Here is a 15,416-nt window from a genome sequence, read left to right on the forward strand (position 1 = left end):
ACAATGGCCAAGATATGGAAACAAGCCAAGTGTCCCTCAACAGATGAATGAATAAAGAAGATGTGGTGTACATATATATATGTATAAATATATATGTATATATGTGTATATATGTGTGTATATACATATATATATATACACACACATACATACATACATACATACATACAATGGACTATTACTCAGCCATGAAAAGAATGAAATTTTGCTATTTGCAATAACATGGATGGACCTGGAGGTATTACGCTTAGTGAAATAAATAACTTTGTTATCCCTTATATGTGAAATTTAAAAAGTAAAATGAATGAATATAACAAAACAGAAGCAGATTCATAGAAATAGGGAGCAAACTAGTGGTCACCAGTGGGGGGAGAGAGGGACAAGATAGGGTTGGGGACTAAGTTACTAACCACCACGTATAAAATGAAGTACAAGGATATATTGTACGGCACAGAGAATATAACCAATGTAATAATTTTAAATGGAGTATTATCTGTAAAAATTCCGAATCACTATGTTGTATACCCAAAACCAACATATACCTGAAGCCAATTAACTATAATCAATTTTTTACAAATGATTCCACTGTGCCATTTTAACTTTCTGTTGTCTGGAGCCACCTACTCTGTTTATGTTGTCTCTCGTGCTTTTAACTGCCTTTATAATTCCGGTGCTGCTGGTTGTGTGTTTATAGAATAACAGACCAACAAGCTCAGTAATTGTGTTGGTTTCTTCTGTTGCTGTGTTTCCTCTGCTGCTGTGTCTGCTTCCCTGCCCTGGACCATGAAGGACTTTCGGCAGTAGGGTTTTCTGTCAGGAATTACTACAGGGTGAGTGTTTGGGTGATTCTTGGCGGGGGAGGGTGGGGGGCTTATGCTGCTGCTAAGTCACTTCAGTCGTGTCCGACTCTGTGCGACCCCGTAGACGGAGGGCTTATAAATGTCAGAATAACAAGTTTTACTCTGAGATGTCAACACCGCATTCAACACCCTAGATTCCTCCTAGGGACTTACTGGATTTTCGTAGAATGATCCTTCTTGGTTTGGCTGTGTGTGTGTGGTGTGTTGCTTGTCTGAAGGTAAGTGCCAATCACTCTCCATTTTGAAGGTTGAGGGGTAGGTCTTTCTACACAGAAAGACCTTCTACCAATGCCCTCACTTTTAGGTCCACTTTTCATGTCTGTCCTCAGTACTTGCTGGTTATGAACTCAGAGCCTCTGTGGGATCTTTCCAGGAAGACTGGCTGTCACGTCCATCACCTACCTTCTGGGCCATGGCTTCCTCCACTCTGCTGAGCCACCAGCGTGTTGTCATCCACTTCTAGAAATGTGTTGACACCGCTTCACCGGCCACCCCATCTCCCTGCCATTCTCTTTGCTGTTAGGTGTTTATATTCCTATTCTGTCCTATTAATGGGGATCTCAAAAAGAAGTGGGAACAACCACTTGTGCTCACATGACTATCTTGAACCTTTAATATGTTCGCATGCTTTGCAAATCTTCCAGGATATTTGTTGTTTGGATTTCTTTTACAACTGCTTTTTGGGGATGGATGTACCGCTGTCGCCAAGAGTTGGGCATGACTGAGTGACTGAACTGTACCACTGTTAAATGGTGGGGCCTTTGTTCTGCTGAGTCCCTTAATGTGTTTGCATATACAAATTATCAGAAGCTGAGGAGAGCTGAACAGCTTTTTTATAATAAGAGTAAAACGACCTGGAGTTTCCACAGCAATCTGAGAGAGAAGGGGTAACAACAGTGATGGGAGGAGTTAGTCCCACACCCTGATGAGACCCCTCCCCAAGATTCCCAGTCTCTCGAAGGGATTCTAGCTGTACAAATGCTTGATATGACAGAACTTCCCAGGGAACTCATGAAGGTGCTTAGTTCTGTGATAAAGCAAATGGGGACAAAACAAGTGATGAAATAAAATTTATATTTTATGGTAAGACAAAATTTTAAATAAAATTTTTATTTTCTCCTCCTCCCTCCCCTTTACTGTGTGTTATGCACCTGCACTGACCAGACCTCATTCGGAGATAACATTTCTTCTTAATCTCATCAAGGGTTGTAACTCCGTAGGAGATAACCTTCCTTCTTCATCTTGGAATGGCCATGATGACCCAAGGCCCACTGCTTGCTTTGTACGCACAGATCTGGATTGTGTAAACTGTCAATAACACTTAATGTACAACCCTCTGTCTCAAAAATTTATATAACTTTGCTTTGACCTCTAATGGGTGGAACAGTCTCTCAGAGCTTTCTGAGAGACTGTTCCTGAGTCATAATCCTCAGTATGGCTCAAATAAAATTTTCCATTTTTTTCTTAGATCGCCTGATTAATTTTTTGTTGACATAGAGGATTGCACAGACCACAGGAACCTCAGGCATGAATGTGATCATGCAGTCTCTTGGCTTTAAAATTCTCTACTGTCCACAACCTGAAATTCTTTATCCTGGCATCCAACACCCTTCAGGACCCAGTCCCTGACTACCTTACCAACCTCATCTCCTCACCCAGGACAATCTTCACTACCTCAAATGTTTCACTGTTCCCTAAAACACTAAAGCTTCCCTTCCATCAGAAATAGCCTTCCTCTTCTTTAACTAGTAAACACTCACTCATTCTCCAAGACCAGATTCAATCCTCTCAGCCTTCTCCTCTCCTGTGAAGTTAGGCATCCTGCCTGTGTTCCCCCAGTACCTTGTTCACAAGGGAGTTTCCGTTCCTCTGAGTTCCTAGCAGGAAGGACTGTCCTATTCACTCCTGGGGCCAACGTCCAATACAGGCCAGGTTAGGGCCCTCCCCGGGGCTGCTCCCACAGGCCCCTGGGAACAACTGTAAATGACACCTACCATCCTGCCTTGGAACTCTGGGTTCCAGTGCCAGTCTCCACAGTCGGAAGGAATGACTCAGAAAAACAGAGTAGGAATTACTTCTTTTGAAAGGGAAATTTACACTTATGAAGGATATCTTTATTTGTGAGGGTGTCTCCCTCGCTGCACTAGGAGAAAACAACTAAATAGTAAGAGAATCTTACTAATGGGGAAGGCAGAGACTTTAATCTGCATAACAAACCTTACACTTGTTTATCCTGCTCTTCCTGGCAACCTCCCCATAACTGGCTTACTCACCCTCACCTTTATTTCTCCTTTGGCTAAAGATGGTATTTAAACTGCTGGTTTAGGCCACTTGGGCTTCCCAGGTGGCGCAGTGGTAAAGAAAGCAGGCAATGTGAATTCGATCCCTGGGTCAGAAAGATACCCTGGAGGAGGAAATGACAACCCATTCCAGTATTCTTGCCTGGGAAATCCCACAGACATAGGAGCCTGGTGGGCTACATGGGGTGGCAGAGTTGGACACAACTGAACTTTAGACCACCTGGGTGAGTTAACTCATTTTCCCTGGGTGCCTCTCAGGTTTGTGAGATATACACATGAATAACCTTGTTTTCCTCCTGTTCATCTGTCTTTTGTGACATGGGTCTCAGGCAAGAACTCTGAAGGGTAAAGTGGTCGTTATTCTTCACCTCTTCCTGGAGGCTCCTCCCTCCCCCCATCACTGGCCTGCTACTGCAGGTGAAGGAGCTCTGCAGGCTGTACCCTGGTCTGGTGTCTCACACTAGGGTTGGTGAAAATTAAACCCAGGGTGGGAGCCTCAGGGCAGGAAGCTGAGGCCCTGGGCGGTGTCCCAGAGCAGGCGAAAGAGAAAGTCCTGCAGCTTCGCAGTGTCCGGTGAAGAGGAAGAGCAAGCCCCGGTTGTCCCAGGGTCCCAAATCACCCTGGGGACTAGAGCAAGATGCTGTACTGCCCAGAAGACACCCTATGGGGGAGGGAGGAGCCTCACAGGGCTCCAGCTGATCCCTGGTCTTGTTCAGACCTTACCCTCAGCAGCCTGGCTTCGGCTCAGTACACCCCAGTGTACTCAGTTCTCCAGGAACAATTCCTAGGCCAAGCCGAATAACCATGATAGAGATGTAAAAGAACATCCTTCTGGGATAGGACCACTCTAAGGAGTAGTGGGACCTGACGGGGAGTGGGGGTCCAGGGAGCAAGGCTTAATTACCATGTAGTCATTAAGAAGAAGGCCTTAGTATCAGGTCTGGGTTGGTTAAAGTCCCAGGTGAGCCACCTAATGGCCATGTGACCTTAAATGGGCAAATTACTTCATCTAACTGAACCTCCATTTCTTCATCGGCAAAATGAAAATAATTACCTTGCAGAATTACGAAGACTTAGACATTAAGATCAATAGTAAATGCTATTATAATCACTATTTCCCAATACCCAAACCTGCGTAGGACTGGTTCCAGACCTATCTTCTAGGCTCCATCAAAAGCAATCCTGTAATTTGCCTGCGCTATGGTGTTGTGAGACTAAATGGGAAAGAAGTATTGTTGCCCAAATCGTAATGGGTTGATGTCTCTCTGTGGACTAGAGACTGGGAAAACGCCTTTATTCCAAGGAGTATTGGATGGTGGGTGGCAAGACCTGCAGGTAAAGGTACATGCGGGTCTCTGCTTTCATCTGGGATCTCATGGCAGAAGGAACCAGGAACTTCAGAGCATGAGGAGACCAGAGGTGACTGCCTATCCCAACAGAAGTTGGGGCCCAGGAGCTCTGTCTACAGCTGTTGATGCCCCTTAGATCTTTCCTATCATAGAGTTCAGGGGTCAAGGTCCTCCAGAGCTGAGGGAAGAGAGGGCCTGTACATAGGCTACGCATGCGCAGCTTTCCCCTTCTCCACACCTGCCCACAACAGCCCTTCCCTGCTCCAGACCCTCTCAGGCATCCAGTCAGAACTCCCTCAGGTGAGGCAGGGAGAACTCCCTGCTTCCTGACATGTAATAGCTGCTTCATAAATGTTGGTGGATAGAACTGAGTTGCATGCAGGCCAAAAGGCTGACGGGAGGGGAAGGGGCTTCATGTGAATTCAGTCCAGGGGCAGGGAGCCTGTGGGTGGTCACCACACCAGGATCAAGTGCCAGGAGTTGATGGGAGCCCCACCCTTCCAGGTTTGTCTGCTGTTGAAACCTGGCAGCCACCCCACAGTAGAGAATACAGGAGCCACGTCTTCACTGTCAGTATTCCTAGTAACTAGGAGAGAGAGGAGCAGAGTGGGGAGGGAGGAAAGAAGGGGAGGGGAAAGAGAGACGGGAAGAGGAAAAAAGGAATGAAGAAAATAAAGGAAGTTAGCAAAAAAGGAAATCAGAGTGAATAAATGGACTAATCAGAACTCAATAGCCTGGATCAACACTGAAAACATAGCCTATAAAATTGGTCGGAAAAGGGCAAATGAGATGGGCCAGCAAGCTCAAAGCAGGTCTAGCAAGACTCCAAGTCATTGCAGTTGTCACTAAGGCTCTGGGTCTGGAAGGTTAATGTTACCAAGCTCCCAGACTGAGAGGAGACCAGCAGACCTAGCTTGGTAATGAGCAAAAATGAAGAGCTGGCCTAACTGGAATCCCAGCTCAGCCATTAAGTCAGGTCATTTAACCCCTCAGAATTTCCTTATCTTCAAAATGGGGATACTGCCACTTTGCAGACTAGTCATGCAGATCAGAAATAACTGGCGCTCAGTAGGTGTCAGATGGCAACTTCTAAGTTTTATTTTTGGCCACGTGGCATGTGAGATTTTAGCTCCCCGGCCAGGATCAAACCCGCAGCACCTCAGTGGAAGTAGTCTTAAACCATTGTACAGCCAGGAAGCCCCTGGCAACTTCTATTATTAGGAAGCAATTTATACATACAAGTTGGGTGACTATATGTTTAAAATACCTTGTATGAAGATTTTCAAGGAGCAGGAAAATGTATATGAAATAAAAGTGCTTTGTAAACTGAAAAGGACCCTACAAATATCAGGGAATTGTTTGGAAGTCATGTTTTATGGTTAGAAAAAATAAAGGCACATCCCCTCCTGGGTGGGTGGCAGGATCCCGTTGTAGCAGGTCAGGTCATCAGCTGTGCCACTCACATTCTGCCAGCTGGCGACAGATGAAGGCTCCTCACTCTGGAAGAACAGAACCCGAGTGGCCAGAGATGGGGGTCTTTTGTATTTGTTGGAGGAAATCTGGGTGAACTCTATAAACTTTAATGCAGAAAACACTGAAAACTTGCCACATGGAGCCAGGCCTTCAGAAGGGCAGGAAGCCAGGCCTGACCTCTACCAAGCTATCCCAACCTTAGGAACTAAACTGCTGCTACTAAGGGCAGACTCTCTCTCTAAGTTCACTTTGTCCCACCCCTCAGCCCCTATTCCAAGTTACAGTCATATTTCCTAGGCACAGAATAACATCAATCTATTATCAATCTAAAGTTGAAAAGGTTCTCATCCTTGGCACTGGCGTCCCACAGAGCAAAGGGTCCAGGGCTGTCTCAAGAGGCCACGCTAGCTCCCACTTCTAGGAAATCACCTCGTCCCAGGCCAGCTCCCAAAGCGGCTCCTCCTTCAGAACCCAACAAGGTGAATGCAGTGAAAGAGCATCTGCTCAGAAACAAGGGAGACCCAGGCTGCACCCTGGCTCTACCAACATACCCATAATGTGATTCACAGCAAGCGATTTCACCTTTCCTCACTGGTCTCCTCAGCGCACTCCCTTGCAGGCTGCTGCAACTAAATAAAGAATGGGAATGTGACCTGCAGGATCTAGGGCACACAGCAGATGCTCAATTAATATTACTTCCCTCTCTCTCCCCTTCTTCCTCACAGACCTCAGTCAGCAGCTTCCTTTTGCTTTTCAGAACAGTCACCCATTCTTTCTTGGAATTCAACTCCCTTCCAGAGTAGTGGCAGTGTGACCATCTCTCCACCTCTTTGATGCCTCCAAATAAGTACACGGGTCCTTTTCATTAAAGGGTTTTACTGCTATTCCTGGGGAAACAGATGCACGCTGGGCTGGGGATGATGAGTCACAAACATGAGGGAATGTGAAGGTCCCTGGATCATGGCTCCTTGAGGGTTTCCCTTTCATTCCTAAAGTAGGACCTCAGACCTCTTCTCCAGGCCTGGGAAGCCCCTTCCTCCCTGTCTGATTGAGGCACAGTGGGTGGAATTAGTGGACCCCTGCAGTGCGCCCTAAGCTCAAGCAGTCCATATACAATACAGAGGCCCTCCAGACAGTGATGCTCATCTCACAGGTACTTCCTTAAAGGCCAGGGGACGGTCACCCTAATGATATGAGCAAGTACTAAGCCTACCCTATTTCTCTTTCACCCCAAGGAGATGAAACTAAGAGAGTCCTCTGACTTTCTACCACAAGAAATTGGCCTGGAAAAATGTAAAGATTTTTACTCAGAGTCCCTTCTCTGACTTCCTGGAGATCCTGGCTTCAGAGGCAACAGAAAAACCATTCTCCAAAGTGGGAGAAGGGCTTGACGTCAAGGGGGCAGCAGCAGATCCTAAAGCTCTTTCTACGCTAGGCTGGGACCCCTTGCCCTGTCCTCTCTCCCTCGCCCGCTTCAGCTGGACTCTTTCCCGGCCGGCTCTCCCCGGTGTGTTTTCTGGTGGCGGATGAGATTGGAGCTGCGGGAGAAGTGCTTCCCGCACACGGTGCACCGGTAGGGCTTCTCGCCCCTGTGGGTCCGCTGGTGCGCCCCGAAGTTGGAGATGTCGCTGAAGGTCCGCCCGCACTCGGCGCACTCGTAGGGCCGCTCGCCCGTGTGGGTGCGGTGGTGCACGCCGAAGCTGGAGCTGTTGCTGAAGCTCTTCCCGCACTCGCAGCAGATGTAGGGCGCGGGCTCCAGGTGGGTCCGGTAGTGCACGGCCAGCGCCGAGCTCTGGCCGAAGCTCTTGCCACAGAGGTCGCAGCGGAAGGGCCGCCGGCCCAGGTGGTCCTGCTGGTGCGTGGTGAGGTCCGCGTGCCGCCGGAAGCGCTGCTCGCAGTTGGGGCACTTGTAGTGCTTCTCCTCCAGGTGGATGCGCTCGTGGCGGATCCGGTTGGAGCTTCTGGAGAAGCTCTTACCACACTCGGAACACTGGTAAGGCTTCTCGCCCGTGTGGATGCGCTGGTGTGTCCTCAGGTTGGAGGTGTTGTTGAAGGTTTTGCCGCACTGGACACATACAAAGGGCTTCTCATCCACCTCGGGCCTCCGAGGAACAGAGAGGTCCTCCGGCTCTGCAGCAGGGACAGCAACTTCCTGCGTGGGCTCTTCTGGACGGGGCCCTTGTGGCCCCTCTGACGGGCTTGCTTGCCCAGGCTCTTTGTCCCCATCCGGGATCTCGGAGTCAACCACTCTCCACGGCTTATTACCCCGTTCCCCTTCCTCGGGCAGGTGCTGTTCTGGGCTCTGCTCCTTCTCACTGCCCATCTCTGAACCCTGAGAATGAACACAAATGGCCAACGCCTTTATTCCATGGGTCAGGCCAGCCCCCAGGGAATCTTCTATCCTGGTTTGATTCTATCCCAGTACACGATCCCTATAGAAAGAACCATTTCATTCCATTAACTGGAATACTTGGAAGAATGCCTTTACTAACTTTTAAGTGACAAACCTCCACAGATACGTAAAGTTACCCACCACAGCAAAAAGAAGGCCCCCAGCTTTGTCCATCCCCAAAAGATGTTATTTGTGAAATTTGCATAATGTCACTTATCTTGCTGCTAAGTCATTTCAGTCGTGTCCAACCCTGTGCAATCCCATAGACGGCAGCCCACCAAGCTCCCCTGTCCCTGGGATTCTCCAGGCAGGAACACTGGAGTGGGCTGCCATTTCCTTCTCCAATGCATGCATGCGTGCTAAGTCACTTATCTTACTACCACACTAAACCACAACAGTCTAGACTCTAATTCACCTGCAAGTACAAGAGCGTCCACTAGGGGGTGAGTTTGATTTTTCTGCCTAAATGTAAGTTAACTGAAATTCCCATTCTGTTTAATCTTTTCTGGAAAAACCTTCCTTACAAGTATCCCTCTATCTGCTTGCTTTCAAACTGAAAATAACAGTAACCTCTAATTCCTACTCACTCACAAGGCCCAGCTCTGAATCCTCTTAAGTGTTCCACCACCCTTCCCTTCCCCACATCTCACCATAGTCTGACAAATAAAGGGTAACATCTGGGTCCTCCAAGATCCACTGCAGAGCCTGCACTGTGTCTGTTCTGATTGGGCAGTACCCACTTCCACTCACACACCCCACAGAGCAGTGCCTACACACACAGTCTCATACCACACACAGAGGCGTACTCACCAAACACACAGTCATATTCAAACACACTCAGTCACTCTTACAACACACGTGCATATCATGCAATCACACATACACAGCCACACATGTACCAATCACACACACCACACACAGCCCTCCCATACACAGAACCAATACATGGCTACACAACCACACATCACACACACACCCAGCTATACTCTCACACCACACAGTCTCACAGGCACACACTCCCCCGTGCCCCCACCTCCGCCCCCCACACACGGTGCCCAGCACGGGGCCTATTTGTGCATACATCAGTAGATGCTTGCTAAGCTGCACAGACTCCTTTTGAGTTCCTACAGACAAGGACGGCAAATGAGGGGGAGAAAGTACTGATAAGAGGAGAGTGGTGTTTCCTCTGAACCTTGAGGAAATAATGGCATTTCAAAAGGCAGAGTGGACTGGTGGAAATACTTTAGAGTGACATGAACAAGGGGATGAGGGAGGGAAGCCCAGGCTATGATGGAACACTGACGACAGTGAATGAAAGATTGGCAATTCTTCAACCTTTGTGGAAAATAACAACAAAGAATAATGGAAGGGACACCAACTACATTTAGGGCTGGATCCCAATGGTGACATATACTCTCTTTACAACTCTGCAAATTACTCAACCACCCTGAGCCTCAACTCCTGTATCACTAAAATTGTGATACCAACTGACACAGCCGGACTGTGAGAGGAAACGCCTATCAAATGCTCAGTGTAAAGTGTGGCATGTACTAGTCATTCAGTACATGACAGCTGCGATTAACTGCTGAAGACACTATATGCTAGCCCTGTAAAGAAGGCAAGGATGAAAAAGATTCCTTACATGATCTTGTTAGAAAAGGAAAACATTCAATTAAAAAATGGTACACTGTATATAATCTAAAATGTGAAATATGGACAGTACGTTAAACCTTTAAGGAGTGGGGTGGGGGGGTGGTCAGTAAACTTTTTCTGTAAAGGACCAGGGAGTATATACTTAGTAAATATTTGGGGCCACAGGATCTCTGCTGCAACTATTCAACTGTGCCGTTGTATCATAAAAGCAGGCATAGAAAATCCATAAATGATTGGGTGTGGCTGTATCCTAACAAAACTTCATTTTAAACAAAAGAAAGCAAACTATAATCTACCAATCTCTGTTAAGAGTGTTTTTGTTTTTCGTTTTCAAGAATCTAGGTAAGTAATGTTTAAAAAAAAAAAAAGGCTGCTTCACTTCCAAAACTGCAAAAATAAATAATAAATAAATCAGAAACTATTCCTTGATACTTAGTCACTGTCTCCTGACCATCCCTTTAAAAATCACAACCCCTCCAAAACAAAAAGTTAAAAATAAAAATTATAACCCCTTCCCCCACACTCAGTTCCCCCTTGCCCCATAGCACTTCTCACCTTCTAATGATCTGTTCTTTATGTCTGTTATTTAGTATAGGCCTGCCCCTGCAAAACATGAGTCCCATTAGGGCCAGGTTCTTTGATTTATTCATTAATGTAAACCAAACTCCTAGAGCAGTGGCTGTCAAACATAGATCCTTAGTAAATATTTGCTAAATAAACTGAAGACCAGGCCTGTCTCCACAACCCATTTCATGCTTACTTGTGTCTATTCTCACCCACGATTCCTTAGCTATCTCTTAATTTCTGCCCACTTCCTCCTTTATGCATTCACAGGATCTTGTACTGGCTTTTAAGGTGTCTTGCAATTATCTGCTTACATGTCTGTTCCCACTATTAGTTTATAAGCAATTTGTGGACAGGAACTGGTTTGGGAATGTCTCCAGCACAAGGCCTGGTGCTCAAAATTTTTTAAGTATGAGTGAATGGTTATGATCTTAATTTACCTCCCACTCCTGCCCATCCCACCTAGGGCTCCAATATCTCTCTTTATGCAATGAGCTACAAAGCCTCCACTCACTACTGATCCTACTATACTGAGAATCCACAATATACCAAGCTCCGACTCTTCCCAGAGCTGAATGCTGGGTTGAATAAGATTTAAGACTATAGTCACCACCCTAAAAGACTTTATGGTACAGTGCAGCGTCATGGGCCACCAACCCCAGAAACTGTCATACAAGTGTAGAAGGTTAAGTTCCAGGAGAAGCAAGAAACTTGTAATTTGCCCAAGGGCACACAGCAAATGAGTGGCAGAACTGGGAGCCATGCCCATCGCTCCAAAGCCAGTGCTTTTAAGCGCTACACCAGTAATAAATACAGTCCCATGGAAATTCTGATGACACAGGCATATCTCCCTGAAGAGTTCAGGGATAAGCAGCTTCATGGAAAAGGTAGTCTTTTAGTCAGGACTTGCAGGATGGGTGAGGAAAACTGGAACTGACAGAGATGGGGAACCCACCATCTAAGAAGACAGTGCCAGGTAAAGAGCATTTCCATATCACATTTCAGAGATTTGGGGAGAAAGGGACTCATGGCGCTTGTCTTCGCAGGAGGTTCAGAGGTACAGGCAGGACCACAGGTGGAAGGGACTGAGACGGGGGAAAAGGAGCCAGGTCTAACAAGAGCCAAGAAGATGGGGCTGGTGATCAGAGATGTTGAAGGCCAAGGGCCTGGGTTAGAGGGACGGGACCAAGCTGGAAAGTGGTCTGAGGGACCTTTAGGGTCGAGGCTTGGAGGGAGGAAGGAAAGAGGGGAGCTTGGAAATATCAGGAGAAATGTGTTAAAGAACTGCGAACTGAACAAGGGAGGTGGATAAGGAGACAGAGAGAGAAGAGGACCAAAAGAGTCAGAGGGTCCGAGGAGACTGGTCAGGGTGGGAACCCGACCCAAGAGGTTGGGCTGTGTGCAGCCGGGCGGAGTCTGAGGTACGAGCGTTCTAGAGGAGCTAGGTCCAGAGCTGCCGGGCGGGGTTGGGGCCGGAGGGGTGGGAGAGAAGGAGAAGCTGACGCCAAAGATATGGTCAGTGGTAGCGGGACTGGGTACTCAAAGGCCAACAGAAGGGCGGGAAGGCAGGGGCTTGGGGCCAGAGGCTGGCCGGGCAGGTAGGGGCCAGGAGTTGGGACGAGGGAACACAGGGCCCCGTTTGCTCCCCAGTGGGTCCGCGGAACAAAGCCACAACCCCAGCTGCCCGGTGAGAGGAAAGGGACTAAGCTGAGGGCTCCCCGCGAAGCCACTAGCGCCTAGCCACCGCGACCTCGGGCCCGACCCCAACCCACCTAGCTCCAGCGTCTCCCGGTCAGGAACAGCGCCGCCTCGCTGAGCCGGGGGGAGGAGCCGGAACCGGAACCCGGAAAGGATCCGCCCTACCTCTTCAGGATTGGTTCCTGAGGATTCCCTTTCCTTTTTACTGGCTATACTGGCTGCCACAACGCAAGAATCCCTGGTGTGGCCTGCTGGGAGTTGTAGTCCTGTGGAAGATAATGGGCTCGGAGAAGAAATTTGAGAAGTTTAGAATTTAGTGGTGGAGACTGGATTCCCTGTAAAGTCGAGGGCTTCCTGCTGCGCTCCGGCGTTTAAAGCCCAAAGTGCGGGCCACCAGTGTGGGAAGTAGTAGACTATGTAGCGCTAACCTACATGATCTCCTAGGGGTCACGAATTCAGAGTTTCTTCTTCACTCTAAATTTGCCACCCTTGGCGATCCTGTAGACATCCCCCGAATCCAGAATCTCGCGCCCAACTGGAGATTTATAATTTAAAGTCAAAGGATTTGGAAACTGGAAGGGAATCTATTTATTTATAATGAATTATAGTTGATTTACAATATTGTGTTAGTTTCAGGTGTATAACATAGTGATGAGGGGTAGTTGTTGTTTACAGATTATATTCCATTATAGGTTATTTCAAGATATTGTGTGTAATTGCCTGTGAGATACAGTAAATACTTGTTGCTTATCTATTTTATGGATTCTAGTTTATATCTGTTAATTCAGTACTCCTAATTTATGCCTCCCCCTGAAAGGGAGTTGAAAGATCACCTAATCCAATACCTTTGTTGGAGAAGCTAAACATTCCCTGGCCAAGGAACCACCTCCAGTTTCCTGAAGTCGCTGTACAGGGATTTTTCTGAGTGCTACTTAGTGAAACTTGACTTTTGTTCATCAATTCAGACACAACAAGACCACTATCCAGGATTAAGATTTTTTTTTTCAGGTTTAATTTTTAAAAAATCTAATCAAATATGTAGGCTAAAATTCTACAAGATTCTCACATTTTCAAGAATATTTCAGTGCAAAGAGAAAAAAGAGTATTGTCTTCAGAGATAGATACACTAGATTTATAATCCCAGTTCTACCACCTTGCATTATTTCCTTCCCCTATAAAATCCCTGGCTGAATTACTGTAAGAATTAAATAAGTTAACATATGTAATACTTCTGCCACCACAAATGTCAGTTCTGTTTCCTGTTGGTAAGTTTTCTTGGGTGCAGTGTGAACAATGTCAATCAGTTATAAGACTGGGATAGTCGCAAAAGTATGTTTGAAACTAAATACAGATGAGTGAAATATAAATTCCCCACATACACTATGACTTTATAAGTGGATATAAATGAAATACTGAGAAGGCAGACTCAGAAATAAAACTGTGGCTTTATTTTTAACTGGTTAAACTCACCTGGGTGGAATCAAGGCTCTTCAAAAGCAGTCCTGTAATGTGCTTTTTGCTTACCAGCCCAAAGCCTTTCCCCACATCTTCTCATTCCCGATGAAAATAGGAGCATGCCAAATGACAAATACCAAGCTTTTATTTAAGAACTGTACAAAAGCAAACAAAAAATTCCTCTCTGAATCTCAGAGGGGATTCAAAAGGATCAGTGTAACACACGGCCTCACCCACAGCTGACTTTTCAAGGCCACACACAGCTGGGCTACTCTGTATGAAGCCTTGCTTCCTATCTTCCTGAGGGTGATCCTTAGGTTTTTCAAAATTAAGATTATGGCTACCACGTTTAAAGTCCCCATACCTGGTTATCACCAAGTTAGCTTTGAAAACATTCTCTAGTGGCTCAAATGGTAAAGTATCTGCCTGCAATGCAGGTGATCTAGGTTCCACCTCTGGGTTAGGAAGATTTCCTGGAGGAGGTCATAGCAACCCACTCTAGTATTCTTGCCCGGAGAATCCCCATGGACAGAGGAGTCTGGTAGGCTGCAGTCTATAGGGCTGCAAGAGTCGGACACAACTGAGCTACTTAACACGCACACATATTAGTTCCACATGTCACCAAACTATACTGTAGATAGCATCAAGGAAATAGAAAACGGTGACTTTCTTTTTTTAAATCCCTCTGGCCCTCTGCCCTATATTCCAGAAGAAAGAAGGAAGAGTATGTGATCCAAAAGAAGTTTACTTTTAAAAAGCAGTCCTTGGGGGTTAGAAGCCTGAACTGAGAAAAGGAGAAAAGTGATTCTTGATGTGATAAATAAGTCAGGACTGGGCATCCTAACTTCATAACTACAAGCCTGAGTGCAGGATGAGGCAGGATGAAGTGCTTTTAAGAAGACCCTTGAGTAGAGAGTCCCTATATCTCAGTGACACACATTCCACACCATCACCTAAACCTAATCTGATTGTTCATTTGGTTTTTAAGAATTCTTGCAAGGCAATGGAAACTTCAAGTTCCCAGAAGTTCTAAAACCGAGCCCTGGGAGAAAGGTGGTACAAGGGAAACCACAAAGGGGTCTGGGCTGGGGGAAAGGAGAGGAGATGCTTCAGAATCACTGGGCCAGGAGACTGAAATCCAGGGAACTGGGCAAGAGAGTCTGAGAATCAGGAGATGAGGCCCATCCCTAGAAAGAAGGAACCTTGAGCCCCTGAAGGGCTGGGCCAAGGTCAGAGGACCAGGACAGGATCATATCCCTGAGTGGGACGAGCTCTGATGCCTGAGCAGGGAGCAAGAAAGGGTCCACCTGCAGGGCCACATCTCCATTAGCCTGGCCTTTTTCTTCTGTCTTGGGGACAGTTGATTCCTCTGGTTTCTGGAGTTCAGAACAGATAATTAGAGGTGCTGTGTTTTTCCCTCCATCATGAAGGCAAGGTTCAAAGAAAGGGCGGAGGGGGCCGGAGAAACTGTGGGTGAAAGTAAAGATGTGGGACTGGTTGGTTACATTGTAGAAGGAGATGACTCCTGCTTCATAGTCCAGAAAAATCCCCACACACCTCGGGGGCTCTTTCAGGCGGAACGAGGTCTGCGGGGATGTGAGGGCCTCGTACTCATTCCCTTGATTCTGTCGCAGGAGCCAGTGTCCGTTGGCGGGCGAGGCAGTGACCTTCC

The 15,416-nt window shown here is 47.0% G+C and overlaps 1 protein-coding gene and 1 long non-coding RNA gene across 4 annotated transcripts; one reads left to right on the forward strand and one right to left on the reverse strand.

Annotated features, from left to right (window-relative positions):
• Positions 1-227: 227 nt before the first annotated feature.
• LOC122437119 lies at positions 228-1,980 on the forward strand. 2 transcript variants are annotated; one of them, XR_006268179.1, is made up of 2 exons: positions 228-830; positions 1,190-1,980. It is a non-coding gene; the product is annotated as an uncharacterized LOC122437119 (long non-coding RNA). The 2 variants fall into 2 exon arrangements; XR_006268180.1 differs by having other exon boundaries at positions 1,234-1,980.
• A 4,861-nt stretch (positions 1,981-6,841) lies between these two features.
• Positions 6,842-12,425, reverse strand: ZNF691 (zinc finger protein 691). Of its 2 annotated transcripts, none has more exons than XM_043461655.1 (2): positions 12,364-12,425; positions 6,842-8,314 (listed from the first exon to the last, which is right to left on the reverse strand). In XM_043461655.1, the coding sequence occupies exon 2, from the start codon at positions 8,303-8,305 to the stop codon at positions 7,457-7,459; it is 849 nt and encodes a 282-aa protein (XP_043317590.1). In that variant the 5' UTR covers positions 8,306-8,314; positions 12,364-12,425; the 3' UTR covers positions 6,842-7,456. The 2 variants fall into 2 exon arrangements, with proteins under 2 accessions (XP_043317590.1, XP_043317589.1); XM_043461654.1 differs by having other exon boundaries at positions 6,842-8,414; positions 12,364-12,424.
• Between the last annotated feature and the right edge of the window lie 2,991 nt (positions 12,426-15,416).

Source organism: Cervus canadensis, chromosome 2, assembly GCF_019320065.1.
Source record: "Cervus canadensis isolate Bull #8, Minnesota chromosome 2, ASM1932006v1, whole genome shotgun sequence".
Lineage (NCBI taxonomy): Eukaryota > Metazoa > Chordata > Mammalia > Artiodactyla > Cervidae > Cervus > Cervus canadensis.

Bases quoted from the DNA above. Each gene is read 5' to 3' on its own strand.
- ZNF691 (XM_043461655.1), bottom strand. From the start codon at position 8,305: ATGGGCAGTGAGAAGGAGCAGAGCCCAGAACAGCACCTGCCCGAGGAA.